Here is an 18,227-nt window from a genome sequence, read left to right on the forward strand (position 1 = left end):
CAACAGTGGTAGGCCTGATCACCGACAACGGTGAGACGGCCTATAGGGAGGAGGACCTGGCAGTGTGGTGCCAGGACAACAACCTCTCCCTCAATGTGAGCAAGACAGCTGATCATGGACTACAGGAAAAGGCGGGCCGAACAGGCCCCCATTAACACTGACGGGGTTGTAGTGGAGTGGGTCTAGATTTTCAAGTTCCTTGGTGTCCACAAAGATGGTCCAAGCACACCAACAAACATGGTCCAAGCACACCAAGACAGTCAGGAGACTGAAAAGATTTGGCATCGGTCCTCAGATCCTCAAAAGGCTCTACAGCTGCACCATCGAGAGCATCCTGACGGGTTGCATCACTGCCTGGTAATGACAACTGCTCGGCCTCCGACCGCAAGGCGCTACAGAGGGCAGTGCGTACGGCCCAGTACATCACTGGGGCAAAGCTTCCTGCCATCCAGGACCTCTATATCAGGCAGTGTCAGAGGAAGGCCCTAAACATTTGGCAAACTCCAGCTACCCTAGTCATAGACTGTTCTCTCTGCTACCGCACGGCAAGCGGTACCTGAGCGCCAAGTCTAGGTCCAAGAGGCTTCTAAACAGCTTCTACTCCCAAGCCATAAGACTGCTGAACATCTAATCAAATGGCTATGCAGGCATTTTGATAATATGCTTTTCTGTTTTTATTTTACAATTTGTATCATGTTAAATATTAGCCACTATTGGGAGACACTGTCAGTAATACCACATACATTTTATTTTTGCATCATTCTGTTCTGTTTACGTTTCTTTCCTCTGTCACATCCTTGTAAATTGTTCCTGAGGGTCACTAGCATTAGTGGATCATATTAGGCTAACAGTGTGCAATAATTTGGGACATGTAGCCTATTTGAATCATTATGGAACTCTGAYCACACGTAGCAGGTTTAACCAGGAGCCTGGCGCACGGTTCAGGATGACTTGACCGTTGTCATCCTGTTCCATGATTTGGGTAGATTTATAGGATTATTGTTCAACCCCTAATTGTACATTTTTTTCCACCTTTTCAATATTTTATGGATTGAACTGAAATATGTCAACTTGCAGGTTGAATCAAACACAATTTTTATTCATCAATGTATTTTGTGCAGACTTTCCAAACCGCTTTTTTATTCATACTTACTTTCCTAACCCTAAAAATGTTTCTAAATAATTTACAAGATCTGAGTATTCACCAGTTGGTGTTGAAACAGAGATGAATATGCATAATGGAATTCTTTTCATTGATCCCTATATTCTGAACCCGTACTCTTGATGTATTCTATTGAGTCTGACAATTCTAATTAAAAGGTACACCATATTTTAAAAGTGGAACTGACATCGTTTCAATTACTTTGCAGATAAACAATCCCCAGTTTATGCTACAAAACCAACTTTTTCTAAGAGGGTTTTAAAAATAGGTTATATTTCACTCAACATTCCATTACGTACAATACGGCATTGTTGTCAGAATGGATGCAGTTCAATGCATGATTAATATAATTCACCAATAGATTTCTTGGTAGTCCAAAAAATGTTGCTATCAGGTTGTAAATCACAGCAGGCCTGGTAGATTGTTTGCTGCCTCCATTCGGGATGCACTGTTTCAGTTTCAATGACTCGATATTTTTGACAAACGGACGAATGGAACTAAGGCTGGGAATGTCAATACAATGATCACAAGTCAGTCATAACGTGGTTAATATGCTAGCTTATCTATGTAGCAAGCTAAAAACAGATGCACGTGTCATTTGGTTAGCTAGCAAGAAATGTGAATCGCTCCACTAGCTATCTATGCTGAACGGCAGTTATCCAGTTAGCATATCTACTTCGATTTCAGAGTGCTCTTGTCTGGGTGTGCCGGAGTGCAAAATAACTGAATTTATGAACGTACAACACGCTCTGCGCTGACTATGACTGGTGTCATTAAACAAAAAAGTAATGAACACTCTAACATGTTAAATAGCCTAACCAGCTCCGCTGGTGCGAGTAAAATAGTCAGTGAGGTGTTCTCTCATTTGTGTCTGGAAGTAGTTAGCTAGCAAGGTAGCCAACTTTAGCCAGTTAGCTTGGGTGCTTGGTTGGTACAACGCATGCAGGCAAGCTGCAGAAGCACGAGTAAGCTATTCCCCATCGTTTGTTAGTGCAATTTTAACGACCAGCTAGCTGAAGGTTAGAGGGTTTATCTAATGTTCCTAAGTTTAGATTTTAGCTCATCTTGCTCTGGCTAGCATTAGTTGTTGATGTGTATATAGGGAAAGAGACTATCTTTTTTATGGTTTGATCAAAGTTCCCAAATGTAAGAGGATTCCTGTGGTATTTAGCTACATATTTGCAGGAATCGATTCAAGTGTATTTTGTGGCTTTTGTTGAATGCGTTCTAATCTAAAGTCGCGCTATTGCAACTGCTTGTTAACACACAGTCCAGTTCAAAGTGAATGATGACAGGCCCTTGTGGCAAATGGCTTGTTTGCGTATAGTCTTCCTGTACCGTTGGCTATGGTGCACTGGTCTGCGTAGACGCCGGTCCTGGATTGTCCAAAGGCACAGCCGCTTTCCCACTCTATATTACTATAGAGTTTTCACAAATGCCTTATATGTAATTCCCAAACATTCTAATCATGTATGAAAACGTGAAAATGACCATATCTAATTGCTCGCTTGTCATATTTTTTTTTTAAGTGTCATTCTTCATGGGGGTGTATATGAGCAGATTTTAATACGATTTCAGTTCCGCTTTAAGATAATTGTACTGAAAACTCCATTGAATGAAAACTCCCAAGAAAATGTGTTGGCCAGCAAGTGGGAGTGTTTTCAGTGGTTGAATTAAATGTATTCATGGCGTGCAAGTTAACCACACCTGCAGATTGCGTTACACAACTGAAAAGGTAAGTCTGAATACCAAATACTGAGAAGTGCGTAGGAAAGGCATAAATTCCTAAATCAGGATCGGGCCCTTAGACTTACCCAAGAACACTCCTTTGTATTTGCTCCCAAAGGTGTTTCTAACATGTATTGACTCAGGGAGCTGAATACTTATGCAGATTAGTTTAGATATTTAATTTATATGAATCTTTTAAAAAAAAATCTTACACTTTGACATCACAGAATATTTTGTGTAGATTGTTGACAAAAGATTACAACTAAATCAATTTCAATCACACATTGTAACACAATAAAATGTGAAGAAATCCAAGGTACTTTTGTGAAGTACTGTATGTAATGAACTTTTGTATTTTTGTTTAGACATTTTAATCGAGTCATTTCATAAAGAATGGAGGACTGACTATAAGAGGCTGGAGAGAGTTCACTCCTACATTCAGTGGTAAGTGTGGTCCTAAATGCTTTGCTTCTGTTATGGGCTAGTTGTATTTATTTCTAATGTATCTGTACATCTTAAGGCCACATTTTAAAACTGAGTCCAATCTTGGTTTCATCAGACCCAAAGAATCTTGTTGGTCATGGTCTAAGGGTCTTTAGGTGCCTTTTTGGCAAACTACAAGCAGGCTGTCATGTTCCTTTTACTGAGTGGCTTCCGTCTGGCCGCTCTACCATAAAGGCCTGACTGATGGAGTGCTGCAGAGATGGCTGTCCTTTTGGAAGGTTCTCCCATCTCCACAGAGGAACTCCAGAGCTCTGTTAGTGACCATCGGTTTCTCGGTCACCTCCCTGACCAAGGCCCTTCTCCCCCGATTGCTCAGTTTGGCCAGGTGGCCAGCTGTAGGAAGAGTCTTGGTGGTTCCAAACATCTTCCATTTAATAATGATGAAGGCCACTGTTCTTGGACCTTCAATGCTGCAGAAATGTTTTGGTACCCATCMCCAGATCTGTACCTCGACACAATCCTGTCTCGGAGCTCTAAGCACAATTCCTTCGACCTCATGGCTTGGTTTTTGCTCTGACATGTACTGTCAACTGTGGGAACTTATATAGACAGGTATGTGCCTTTTCAAATCATGACCCTGACCCTATCAGTTGAATTTACCACAGGTTTACTCCAAGGATAATCAATGGAAACAGGATGCACCTGAGCTCAATTTTGAGTCTCATAGCCAAGGGTCTGAATATTTATGTAAATAAGGTATTCCTGTTTATGTTTAATACATTTTTAAAAACCAGTTTTCACAATGTCTTTATGGGGTATTGTGTGTAGATTGTGTAGGATTTTTTTATATTATCATTTTTAGAATAAGGCTGTTAACGCAACAAAATGTGGAAAAAGTTGAGTTCAGAATACTTTCTTTCCGAAGGCACTGTAGCTGATATGTCTGACTTGCTTAAACAAATGTGGTTTCTACTGACAATTGATATGTACAAACTATGGCATATAGCAACGACGAGCAGATAAAAGGCAATCCGTAATTTGGATTAAGACATTGTAGCGGTATTTATTAGAGGGGTAAAGARAGATTTTGTTCAGGCGCCAGGCAGGTATTAACCATGCCGAAAAGAGGAGAATAGAGTACCACTACCAGACCCACACACATCAGCAGAAGAGACTGCCTAGAGTGTAGCCTGTTTACCAGATAGCCAGTGGAGAGAAAAGAGAATACACACCCTATAAAACCCACATCACAGTCCTTCCACAATTCTTGGTAACCCCACCAAGCATACCTCATACAATAATAATGGCAGAGCAATTAAACAGCAACTTCATACAAGAAAGAACCCAGTCATCAACAGAGGATTTGCAATAATTTGTATTCTCTTCCAGTGGAGGAGTGCAGAGGGTATGAATGTGGGGGGTGCTCATAGGCACAACAAAGGCCTTAAAAATGTCCACAATCTTCTCGGCCACATGTCCTTAGTACACCCCACCTCAATAAAGTTCAAATAACAATACACACTTTAAAGCAACCTCCCTTTTTAACTAAAATGTCCACCCAAATACTTCTGGCAGGGCAATAATAGTCCAGCTCCAATGAACTTCCATGGAAAGTGCATTAGGAAAATAGAGTCTGTTGCAGGGTAAAGCACTGGAATGATGGAGGAAAGAGAGAAAGGGAACAAGAGAGATCTTAGCTGTGGTCTTCAGGCGTGCAGGTGTACTGTCTGACTGTCCGAGGGTTTGTAGGTTAAAGCTTCGCAACAATGTTGCTACTAATCCATGCGATCCATAACCTTCGCGGTCCCAACCGAGAACGATCACACCGAGGATTGAGTTAAATACTTTATAAACTACATACGCTGAAAACAAACAAAACTTCTGCAGCATAGCACACACAATCAAACTGTCGCGCCACCAAGAGCTCCTCCCCAAAGAGCTGAACGAGCTGTCTTTTATTTCCTCCTTACTGCTCATGCGCTCTTAGTGGCAGCGCACGGTGAAGGCTCCGTGCAGGATTTTGCCACAACATTAACGAGCGAGCTAGGACAGACGTAATCAATAACTATTTGTTCAGCACTTTTGAAATGTACTGCGACAGAATTCAGAACATGGGTCGTTCTTACAGTATTCTCCCTGTACACCAAGTCAGAACTGTAGGATAAACAAAGGGGGCATATAAGCGACGCAGTTAGCTTTTAACCTTTCTGGCGCAGGCGTTCCGCTAGCGACCCACCTCGACAACATCCGGTGAAATTGCAGAGCGCCAAATTCAAAATACAGAAATAGTCATAATAAACATTCATAAAAAATACAAGTGTTATACATCGGCTTAAAGATTAACTTGTTAATCCAGCCGCTTTGTCAGATTTCAAAAAGGCTTTACGATGAAAGCATACCATGCGATTATCTGAGGACAGCGCCCCGTTTACAAAAGCATACAGACATTTTACAACCAAGTAAAGGAATTACAAAAGACAGAAATAGCGATACAATTATTCACTTACCTTTGAAGATCTTCATATGGTTGTCCCAGCTACACAAATGTTTTTTTGTTCGATAAAGTCCCTCTTTATATCCCAAAAACTCAGTTTTGTTCAGTAATCCACTGGCTCAAAGGCGGTCAAACCATGCAGACGAATACATCCTAATAGTACCGGTAAAGTCCGTCGAAACATGTCAAACGATGTTTATAATTAATCCTCAGGTTGTCAATTGTCTAAATAATCGATAATATTTCAACCGGATAATAGCGCATTCAATAGAAAGGAAAAACAACGAAGGGCGCAAACTCGGTCAACTTGGTCCACTGACAAAAAGGGTCTCATTCTTCTTAATTTTTCAGAAAACAAGCCTGAAACAATGTCTAAAGACCGTTGACATCTAGTGGAAGCCATAGGAATTGCAATATGGGTCCTAACCCATTAGATACTCTATAGGCATTCAATTGAAAATACCCACATCAAAAACGTCCCACTTCCTGGATGGATTTCTCAGGTTTTTGCCTGCCATATCAGTTCTGTTATACTCACAGACATTTAACAGTTTTGGAAACTTTAGAGTTTTCTATCCAAATCTACCAATTATATGCATATCCTAGCTTCTGGGCCTGAGTAACAAGCAGTTTACTTTGGGCATGCTTCTCATCCAGATGTCGAAATACTGCCCCCAAGCAAGTTAACAGCTAGGACTGCTATTTCTTGTCCCGGAATCCTGCTTAACTGACAGGTTAAAGTCTGCTTGAAAGAGCCGCTAAGCTGCTAGCTTTATCCATCAAGCTAACTAATTTAGTCCCAGATGAGTTTTCCAATTGAGCCCTCTTTGTCTGGAAGTAAATTAACGGTTCCGGAGCTGTATCTACTACACTTTGATTACGCAGGTCGCCAGCCTACGTAAGAAACTGGGGAAAACAGTGTAATGTTTACCTTTTCTACTCCGGTGGCTGGGCCTTGTTTGCACATGTTGGAATACATCTGTCTTGTTTGTCATTATCCGACTGGCCGGTGTTCTCCGGAGTTCGTTCGCCAGGGGAGCCATCTCCTGCCTCTCCTCCCTCATCTGATAGCGGAGTTGAAGGATCACAGCAAGCGGAGCATGGCAATCAACAATGGTCGCATGTCACGAGCCGTGGAAGCCGAAGACGGCGGCCTCCTGCAAAGCAGTCTACTCTCCCAACGAGTGGCCCGGAGGATACAAACAATGAATAGTTTTGCCGCCCTGGAGACTGAACTTCCTGCTCCTTCGTCGCTGGGGGTACATGTGTCTGCGGCCATCTGTGCCTACTCCTTCCCCTACGATTTTGAAGTCGATGTCGGCAACCTTCCATCCCAGCTCTGGATCGAGCGGGGCTTCTCCATCTGGAGGCCTGCACCAGCCTGTGAAGCGTGGGAGTGGGTGGATTTCCTCGTCCTTCTCGCCAGCTGTTATTTTGGGCAGCTCCATGGTAAGAAATGTGACTGTTCCTGATGCAAAAACAATGTCCTATCCCGGAGCTTGAGTAAAGTATATTACTAAGATGCTCCCGAATGTACTACGCCAGCACATGGACATCGATTCAATCGTAGTCCATGTGGTTTTAATGACATTATAAAGAGCAGCTCTGAACAGTTGAAACTGGATTTCAATGAGCTGATGGACTTTCTCTGCTAGACCCAAATAGAAGACCCGTCATATCTGGCCCTGTGCCCTCTGAATCATGCATTGAACACTAGCAGAATTTTTTTCTCTTCACAACTGGCTACGTGATTATTGCAATTCAATTGGTAACTTGTTTACAATTTCGATACCTTTTTGGAAACAAAACACGTTTTATAAGGAGGATGGGATCCACCCATTTGGGTTCCTGGATCCTTTCACAGCATTATAAGATGGTGTTGAGAATACATATCAATGACCCCAGCTCAGTTAATCCCTACCATTGTGTCGCTGAGTTATCATAATGCTTTAGCAAATGTACATAATACTAGGGGCAATGGTAGACACAATGTAAGTAACCTAATTTATGTCCCTCTAACTGCCCTGAATGCTTCTGCTGATCCTACAGCTATTATATGTAGAAATAATGTGCCTTTGAACTAGATTTATGCTGTAGGCACTGAGGCGGTGTGCCCTAGTAGGAAGTCCAATGTGTGCAGCTCTCCCTGCACTAACATGCATAACATAAGAATATCTACTTTAGCAAAGCTTCCCAGTAAAGCAATGAAAACAAGCATCCCAGAAAAGTGCTCAAAATATCCCACGTTAACATATGTAGTTTAAACAAGGTTAATGAAATTAATAATTTGCTAGTAACAGAATATGAATATCTCAAACTCAGACAATACCTTTACAGTGGTAGCAATACAAGATTATAACATTTACAGAAAATACAAATGCCAGTGGAGGTGTTGCTGTTTTATATTCGGAACCACATTTCTGTAAAGATTAGAGGATCTCACGTTAAATACTGTTGAAGTAATATGGCTACAGGTTCATCTGCCTCACCTAAAGCCCATTCTTGTGGGAAGCTTTATAGACCACAAAGTGCTAACAAGTCAGTATCTGGATAACGTGTGAAATGCTTGATAAAGTATGTGATATCAAGAGGCATATTTTCTGGGTTATTTAAATATTGACAGGCTTTCATCAAGCTGCCCACTCAAGAAAAAGCTTTAAACTGTAACCAGTGCCTGCAACATGGTTCAGGTTCAGTCAACCTACCAGTTTAGTTACAAACAGCATAGGAATGAAATGATCAAATATTGATCATATCTTTACTAATGCTGCAGAAATGTGCTTGAAGGCAATATCCAGGTACATCGGATGTCGTGATCACAATATAGTAGCCATATCTAGGAAAACCAAAGTTCCAAAGGCTGGGCCTAATATAGTGTATAAGAGGTCATACAATAAGTTGCGTTGTGATTCCTATGTTAATGTAAAGAATATTTGTTGGTCCGTGGTGTGTAACGAGGAGCAAACAGAATGTGTCAAGTGCTACATCTATGAAATTGCTTATCCCAGTTACTAATAAGCATGCACCCATTAAGAAAATGACTGTAAAAACTGTTAAATCCCCATGGATTGATGAGGAATTTAAAATGTGTATGGTTGAGAGGGATGAGGCAAAAGTAATGGCAAATAAGTCTGGCTGTACAAACGATTGGCAAATGTTCTGCAAATTGAGAAGTCGTGACCAAACTGATAAAACCTCTTTGGGCTAGGGGGCACTATTTTCACATCCGGATGAAAAGCGTGCCCAAAGTAAACTGCCTGTTACTCAGGCCCAGAAGATAGGATATGCATATAATTGGTAGATTTGGATAGAAAACACAAGTTTCTAAAACTGTTAAAATAATGTCTGAGTATAACTGAACTGATTTGGCAGGCGAAACCCAGAGGCCAATGTTTTCAATTCGTTTTCTATGGGAAGCCCTATTTATGAGGAACCTGGTTGCAGTTCCTATGGCTTCCACAAATGTCAACAGTTTTTAGAAATTGGTTGATGTTTTTCTTTTGAGAAATGAAGAAGTAGTCCTGTTCTTTCCATGTGTCACTCAGATGGACTCAAGTCTTTTGGTGCGTGTGACCTGGAACGCGCTTCACAATGTTTTTATCCGGTATTGAACACAGTATATCCAGTCTTAAATTTTATTGATTATTTACGTTTTAAGGGTACCTAAAATTAGATTAGGAATGTTGTTTGGACCAAGTTTACAGGTAACTTATTAGATACTTTGTAGGCAGTGTATTTCTGAATCAACGCGCCAAATAAATGGGAATTTATGGGACATAAAGAAGGACATTATCGAACAAAAGGACCATTTGTGATGTTTCTGGGACATTTTGGAGTGCCAACAGAAGAAGATCTTCAAAGGTAAGGCATTAATTATATCGCTATTTCTGACTTTTGTCGCGCACCTGCCTGGTTGAAATCTGATTTTCATGTTATTTATTGTATGCGGGGCGCTGTCCTCCGATAATCGCATGGTCTGCTTTCGCCGTAAAGCCTTTTTGAAATCTGACACCGCRGCTGGATAAACAAGAAGTGAAGCTTTATTTTGATGTATAACACTTGTATGTTTTATGAATTTGTATTATGAGTATTTCTGTTTTTGAATTTGGCGCGCTGCAATTTCACTGGATGTTGTCAAATCAATCCCGTTAGCGGGATTAGAGCGGGAAGGGATCACTAGGGATCCCTAAGAGGTTTTAAATAGAAGAATCTACACTATGAAACACAGAATTACAGTAAAATGCTTTGGAGCACCTACAATGAAATTTTGGCAAAGGCAAACTCGGCTCCATCATTCATTGAATCCGATTTCTCATCACAAAACCGACTGATATTGCTTTAACTACTTTAATGATTGTTTTTCATTGGCAAGATGAGCAAACTTGGGCATGACATGCCAGCAATAAACGCTGACAGTACAAATCCAAGTATATCTGACCAAATTATAAAAGACAAGAATTGTAATTATGAATTCCATAAAGTGAGTGGAAGAGGTGGGAAAATTATTGTTGTCTATCAACAATGACAAGCCACCGGGGTCTGACAACTTGGATTTAAAATTACTGAGGATAATAGCAGACGATGTTGCCACTCCTATTTGCAATATCTTCAATTTAAGCCTACTAGAAAGTGTGCCCTCAGGCCTGGAGGGAAGCAAAAGTCATTCCGCTACCCAAAAAATAGTAAAGCCCCCTTTTACTGGCTCAGATATCTGACCAATCATCCTGTTACCAACCCTTAGTAAGTAATAGTTTGACCAGATACAATGCTATTTTACAGTAAACAAATTAACAGACTTTCAGCATGCTTATAGGAAAGGACATTCAACAAGCACAGCACTTACAGAAATGACTGATTGGCTGAGAGATTGATAAAAAGAATGGTGGGGCTGTTCTTTTTTTACTTCAGTTCGGCTTTTGACGTTATTGATCATAGTCTGCTGCTAGAAACTTGTGTTATGGCTTTACACCCTCTGCTATATTGTGGATAAAGAGTTACCTGTCTAACATAGAGGGTGTTATTTAATGGAAGCCTCCAACATAATCCAGGTAGAATCAGGAATACCCCAGGGCAGCTGTCTCGGACGCTTTTTTCAATATTTACTAACGACATGCCACTGGAGTAAAGGCAGTGTGTTTATGTATGCGGATGATTAACACTATACACGTCAGCTACTACAAAAACTGAAATGACTGCAACACTTAACAAAGAGCTGCAGTTAGTTTCAGAATGGGTGGCAAGGAATAAGTTAGTCCTAAATATAAAAAAAAAACAAAGCATTGTATTTGGGACAAATCATTCACTAAACTTCAACTAAATATTGTAATAAATAATGTGAAATTGAGCAAGTTGAGGTAACCCTGGATTGTATACTGTCAAGGTCAAAACATATTGATACAACAGTAGCGGAAAAAGTCTGTCCATAATAAAGTGCTGCTCTACCCTAATAGCACTATCAACAAGGCAGGTCCTACAGGCCCTAGTTTTGTCGCACCTTGACTACTGTTCAGTCTTGTGGCCACAAAGGGATTTAGGAAAATTGCAATTGGCTCAGAACAGGGCAGCACGGCTCGCCCTTGGATGTACACAGAGGGCAAACATTAATAATATGCACGTCAATCTCTCCTGGCTGAAAGTGGAGGAGAAATTGTCTTAATCACTACTTTTATTTGTGAGTGTTATTGACATTGAAAGCACCAAGCTGTCTGTTTAAACGATTGGCACACAGCTCGGACACCCATGCATACCCCACAAGACATGCCACCAGAGGTCTCTTCACAGTCCCCAAGTCGAGAATAGACTATGGGAGGCGCACAGTACTACATAGAGCCATGCCTACATGGAACTCTGTTCCACATCAAGTAACTGATGCAATCAGTAGAATCAGACAAAAAAAATAAGATAAAAATAGACCTTATGGAGCAGTGGGGGCTGTGACGCAACACCGACACATACAGTTGAAGTTGGAAGTTTACATACAGCTTAGCCAAATAGATTTAAACTCAGTTTCTCACAATTCCTGACATTTAATCCTAGTAAAAATCCCTTGTCTTAGGTCAGTTAGGATCAATACTTTATTTTAAGAATGTGAAATGTCAGAATAATAGTAGAGAGAATGATTTATTTCAGCTTTTATTTATTTCATCACATTCCAACTGGGTCAGAAGTTTACATACACTCAATTAGTATTTTGGAGCAGTGCCTTTAAATTGTTTAACTTGGGTCAAACATTTTGGGTAGCCTTCCACAAGCTTTCCAAAATAAGTTGGGAGAATTTTGGCCCATTCCTCCCGACAGAGCTGGTGTAACTGAGTCAGGTTTGTAGGCCTACGGGCTCACACACGCTTTTTCAGTTCTGCACACACATTTTCGATAGGATTGAGGTCATGGCTTTGTCATGGCCACTCTAATACCTTGACTTTGTTGTCCTTAAGCCATTTTGCCACAACTTTGGAAGTGTGCTTAGGGTAATTGTCCATTTGGAAGACCCATTTGCTGCCAAGCTTTAACTTCCTGACTTATGTCTTGATGTTGCTATAATATATCCACATAATTTTACTCCCTCATGATGCCATCTATTTTGTGAAGTGCACCAGTCCCTCCTGCAGCAAAGCACCCCCACAACATGATGCTGCCACCCCGTGCTTCACGATTGGGATGGTGTTCTTCGGCTTGCAAGCCTCCCCCTTTTCTCCAAACATAACGATGGTAATTATGGCCAAACAGTTCAATTTTTGTTTCATCAGACCAGAGGACATTTCTCCAAAAAGTACCAATCTTTGTCCCCATGTGCAGTTGCAAACCGTAAGTCAGGCTTTTTTATGGCGTTTTTGGGGCAGTGGCTTCTTCCTTGCTGAGCCGCCTTTCAGGTTGTGTCGATATGGACTCGTTTTACAGTGGATATAGATACTTTTGTACTTGTTCCTCCAGCATCTTCACAAGGTCTTTTGCTGCTGTTCTGGGATTGATTTGCACTTTTCGCACCCAGTATGTTCATCTCTAGGAGACAGAACGCGTCTCCTTCCTGAGCGGTATGACGGCTGCGTGGTCCCATGGTGTTTATACTTGCGTACTATTGTTTGTACAGATGAATGTGGTACCTTCAGGCGTTTGGAAATTGCTCCCAAGGATGGAAATTGCTCCAAGGATGAACCAGACTTGTGGAGGGCACAAATTTTTTTCTGAGGTCTTTGCTGATTTATTTTGATTTCCCCATGATGTCAAGCAAAGAGGCACTGAGTTTGAAGGTAGGCCTTGAAATACATCCAGGTACACCTCCAATTGACTCAAATTATGTCATTTAGCCTAAAAGAAGCTTCTAAGAGCCATGACATCATTTTCTGGAATTTTCCAAGCTGTTTAAAGGCACAGTCATCTTAGTGTATGTAACCTTCTGACCCACTGGAATTGTGATACAGTGAAATAATATCTGTAAACAATTGTTGGGAAAATGACTTGTCATGCACAAAGTAGATGTCCTAACCGACTTGCCAAAACTAAAGAAATTTGTGGAGTGGTTGAAAAATGAGTTTTAATGACTCCAACCTAAGTGTATGTGAACTTCCAACTTCAACTGTACATACACATGGATCTTGTGTTGTAGATATGTGGTAGGGGCCTGAGGGCAAACAGTGTGTTGTGAAATATGTTTATGAATGTATTGTAATGTTTTTAAATTTGTATAACTGCCTTAATTTTGCCGGACCCCAGGAAGAGTAGCTGCTTCCTCGGTAGCAGCTAATGGGGATCCTTAATAAATACAAAGCTCTTACAATATTCAATGATGACATTCCTCTGAAACATGTTATAGGCTACGTGTGCACCACCAAGTCAGAACGGTAGGCTAAGTTATGAGGGGGGGAAAGGGACCAAATTATTAGGGTGAGGCACATGGGCTACTAGTATTACTTTCTTAGCTACAGTATACATATCTCCCTGGCATATTACAAGACATTTTTGGACTCAACTTGCTGTGCTCACTTGAACAGGAAGATGGCGTGGCCGTCCTTCTTGTGGGCAAAATTTGTCATCAGTCTGGCATTTTCTGGATTTATGGTGCTTTCAAGACAACTGGGAACTCTGGGGAGGGAGACAAGGTTGAATCATAACGTCAAAGCTCTAGAAAGAGGCCTGAGTGCCCTACTTGGAATTCCGAGTTGGATGACCATTCAAAACATATTTTCCAAGTCGGAGCTCTTTTTTTTCTTCAAGTTCCCAGTTGTCTTGAACTCCACTGAAGTCTGAGATTCCCGAGTTGCCAGTTGTTTTGAACGTGGCAGATGCTGGATTCACAGCATAGCCAATGTATTTAACTTTTTCTGGGCCATGGTGTTGCATGTGAATGTTTATCCCTTTAAGCTTGGAAAAGAGACCCTTAAACCCAGACTTGGACCACATACCCACTCCACTGAATAGCAGGCTAGTGAGTTGCTTTGCAACACTTGCAGTTTTGAGATTTCCAACTTGTTGTGTAATGTCTATAGCCGATGAGCACCGATACGTTTTATCTATAATTTCTCTTCATATGACAAGGCTTGAAGGATTTGCCAGTAGATTGTCGACTTGATTCATGATGACTGCTCGCTAGCTGAGATTTTGAAAGTATGATAACATGATCAGTCCAATCAAAGCTACGGTAGATATAACATGATTTGACACCATTGTTATCTGTGGCCTATGACCTTGATCCTTCTTGGAGGGGCACTTCTAATGTAAGGTAATGGCAGCACCCAAGGGACTTGAATTTTCTAACTCTCCCTGTAGATTTTGCGGTGACGTAGTGTCCCTATGAGTGACAGAACACTGAGCCAATCAGGGCGCAACTAGAGAACATTACCAACCCCTACGCTCTGTATTTTCCGCTGGCTGCCCCACCACCACAGAAAGCACTGAGCTAGGCTGAAACACCTGCATTTTGGAGCTGCCTTACTCAAAGCAAAAAAGAGACCATGTTTGTATGCGACTTTATTAACTCAATTTTTATTTTACATATCAGTTTGCAAATTATGTGACACGTATTAATGCCAAAATAACATGCAAAATAGGCAACAACAAATGTTTTTATACATACAAGTCAAAAGTTTGGACATATACTCATTCAAGGGTTTTTCTTTATTTTTACTACTTTCACTATTATTCTACAATATAGAAGAAATAAACTATGAAATACCACATGGAATCATGTAGTAACCAAAGAAGTGTTACACTTTTTTATATTTTGGGGGCTCCCAAGTGGTGCAGCAGTCTAAGGCAGTGCGTCTCAGTGCTAGATGCGTCACTACAGGCCTTGGTTCGATCCTGGGCTGTATCACAACCGGCCGTGATCGGGAGTCCCATAGGGCGGCGCACAATTGGCCCAGTGTCGTCCGGGTTAGGGGAGGGTTTGGCTGGGGTAGGCCGTCATTGTAAAATAAGAATTTGTTCTTACCCGACTTGCCTAGTTAAAATAAATAAACAAATCCAAATGTATTTTAGATTCTTCAAAGTAGCCACCCTTTGCCTTGACAGCTTTGCGCACTCTTGGCATTCTCTCAAACAGCTTCATGAGGTAGTCACCTGGAATGCATTTCAATTAACAGGTGTTCTTTCCTTATTGCGTTTGAGCCAATCAGTTGTGTTATGACGACAAGGTATGGGGTGGTATACAGAAGATAGGCCTATTTTTGGTAAAAGACCAAGTCCATATTATGGCAAGAACTGCTCAAATAAGCAAAGAGAAATGACAGTCCATCATTGCTTTAAGACATGAAGGTCAGTCAATGCGGAACATTTCAAGGACTTTGAAAGTTTCTTCAAGTGCAGTCGCAAAAAACAAGCATTATGATGAAACGGGTACTCATGAGGACCGCCACAGGAAAGGAAGAGTCAACTCTACTGCAGAAGATAAGTTCATTAGAGTTAACTGCACCTCAGAAATTGCATCCCAATTAAATGCTTCAGAGTTCAAGTAACAGACACATCTCAACTTCAACTGTTCAGAGGAGACTGCTTGAATCATGCCTTCATGGTCGAATTGCTGCAAAGAAACCACTACTAAAGGACACTAATAAGAAGAGACTTGCTTGGGCCAAGAAACACAAGCAATGGACATTAGTGGCAGGTAGCCTAGTGGTTAGAGCGTTGGGCAAGTAACCGAAAGGTTGCTGGATCAAATCCCTGAGCTGACAAGGTAAAAAKCTGTCGTTCTGCCCCTGAACAAGTCAGTTAACCCACTGTTCCCCAATAGGCTGTCATTGTAAATAAGAATGTGTTCTTAACTGACTTGCTTAGTTAAATAAAGGTTACATAAAAATAAAAAACAACCAGCTTCATGAGGAATATTTTAAACATTTAACATTTAAGTAATTTAGCAGACGCTCTTATCCAGAGCGACTTAAAATTGGTGCATTCAACCTTATGACATCCAGTGGAACAGCCACTTTACAATAGTGCATCTAAATCTTTTAAGGGGGGGGGGGTGAGAAGGTTACTTTACCTTCCTAGGTATTCCTTAAAGAGGTGGGGTTTCAGGTGTCTCCGGAAGGTGGTGATTGACTCCGCTGTCCTGGCGTCGTGAGGAGTTTGTTCCACCATTGGGGGGGCCGAGCAGCGAACAGTTTTGACTGGGCTGAGCGGGAACTGTACTTCCTCAGTGGTAGGGAGGCGGCAGGCCAGAGGTGGATGAACGCAGTGCCCTTGTTTGGGTGTAGGGCCTGATCAGAGCCTGGAGGTACTGAGGTGCGTTCCCTTATTTTCAACAGTCTTGAAAGAGTTCCACATGCTGAGCACTTGTTGGCTGCTTTTCCTTCACTCTGCCATCCAATTCATCCCAAACCATCTCATATATATATATATAATATATATATAATATATACTGCTCAAAAAAATAAAGGGAACACTAAAATAACACATCCTAGATCTGAATGAATGAAATATTCTTATTAAATACTTTTATTGCTTTACATAGTTGAATGTGCTGACAACAAAATCACACACACAAATTATCAATGGAAATCAAATTTATCAACCCATGGAGGTCTGGATTTGGAGTCACACTCAAAATTAAAGTGGAAACCACAGGCTTGATCCAAATTTGATGTAATGTCCTTAAAACAAGTAAAAATGAGGCTCAGTAGTGTGTGGCCTCACGTGCCTGTATGACCTCCCTACAACGTCTGGGCATGCTCCTGATGAGGTGGCGGATGGTCTCCTGGGGATCTCCTCCCAGACCTGGACTAAAGCATCGCCAACTCCTGGACAGTCTGTGGTGCAACGTGGCGTTGGTGGATGGAGCGAGACACGATGTCCCAGATGTGCTCAATTGGATTCAGGTCTGGGGACGGGCGGGCCAGTCCATAGCATCAATGCCTTCCTCTTGCAGGAACTGCTGACACACTCCAGCCACATGAGGTCTAGCATGTCTTGCATTAGGAGGAACCCTGGGCCAACCGCACCAGCATATGGTCTCACAAGGGGTCTGAGGATCTCATCTCGGTACCTAATGGCAGTCAGGCTACCTCTGGCGAGCACATGGAGGGCTGTGCGCCCCCCAAAGAAATGCCACCCCACACCATGACTGACCCACTGCCAAACCGGTCATGCTGGGCATGTTGCAGGCAGCAGAACGTTCTCCACGGTCTCCAGACTCTGTCACGTCTGTCACATGTGCGTGTGAACCTGCTTTCATCTGTGAAGAGCACAGGGCGCCAGTGGCAAATTTGCCAATCTTGTGTTCTCTGGCAAATGCCAAACATCCTGCAGGTGTTGGGCTGTAAGCACAACCCTCACCTGTGGACGTCGGGCCCTCATACCACCCTCATGGAGTCTGTTTCTGACCGTTTGAGCAGACACATGCACATTTGTGGCCTGCTGGAGGTCATTTTGCAGGGCTCTGGCAGTGCTCTCCTTGCACAAAGGCGGAGGTAGCGGTCTTGCTGCTGGGTTGTTGCCCTCCTACGGCCTCCTCCACGTCTCCTGATGTACTGGCCTGTCTCCTGGTAGCGCCTCCATGCTCTGGACACTACGCTGACAGACACAGCAAACCTTCTTGCCACAGCTCGCATTGATGTGCCATCCTGGATGAGCTGCATACCTGAGCCACTTGTGTGGGTTGTAGACTCCGTCTCATGCTACCATAGAGTGAAAGCACGCCAGCATTCAAAAGTGACCAAAACATCAGCCAGGAAGCATAGGAACTGAGAAGTGGTCTGTGGTCACCACCTGCAGAACCATTCCTTTATTGGGGTGTCTTGCTAATTGCCTATAATTTCCACCTTTTGTCTATTCCATTTGCACAACAGCATGTGAAATTTATTGTCAATCAGTGTTGCTTCCTAAGTGGACAGTTTGATTTCACAGAAGTGTGATTGAATTGAGTTACATTGTGTTGTTTAAGTGTTCCCTTTATTTTTTTTGAGGCAG

The 18,227-nt window shown here is 41.9% G+C and overlaps 1 protein-coding gene across 2 annotated transcripts in view; it reads left to right on the plus strand.

Moving 5' to 3' along the window:
- Positions 1–18,227, plus strand: part of ogfr (opioid growth factor receptor) — a 52,368-nt gene that overhangs the window by 28,843 nt on the left and 5,298 nt on the right. For both annotated transcript variants that reach the window (XM_024006666.2, XM_024006668.2), the window contains exon 4: positions 3,256–3,334. In XM_024006666.2, coding sequence (XP_023862434.1) covers positions 3,256–3,334 — 79 coding nt within the window. The remainder of the gene's footprint in view (positions 1–3,255; positions 3,335–18,227) is intronic.

Source organism: Salvelinus sp. IW2-2015, linkage group LG17, assembly GCF_002910315.2.
Source record: "Salvelinus sp. IW2-2015 linkage group LG17, ASM291031v2, whole genome shotgun sequence".
In the NCBI taxonomy this organism is placed as follows: domain Eukaryota; kingdom Metazoa; phylum Chordata; class Actinopteri; order Salmoniformes; family Salmonidae; genus Salvelinus; species Salvelinus sp. IW2-2015.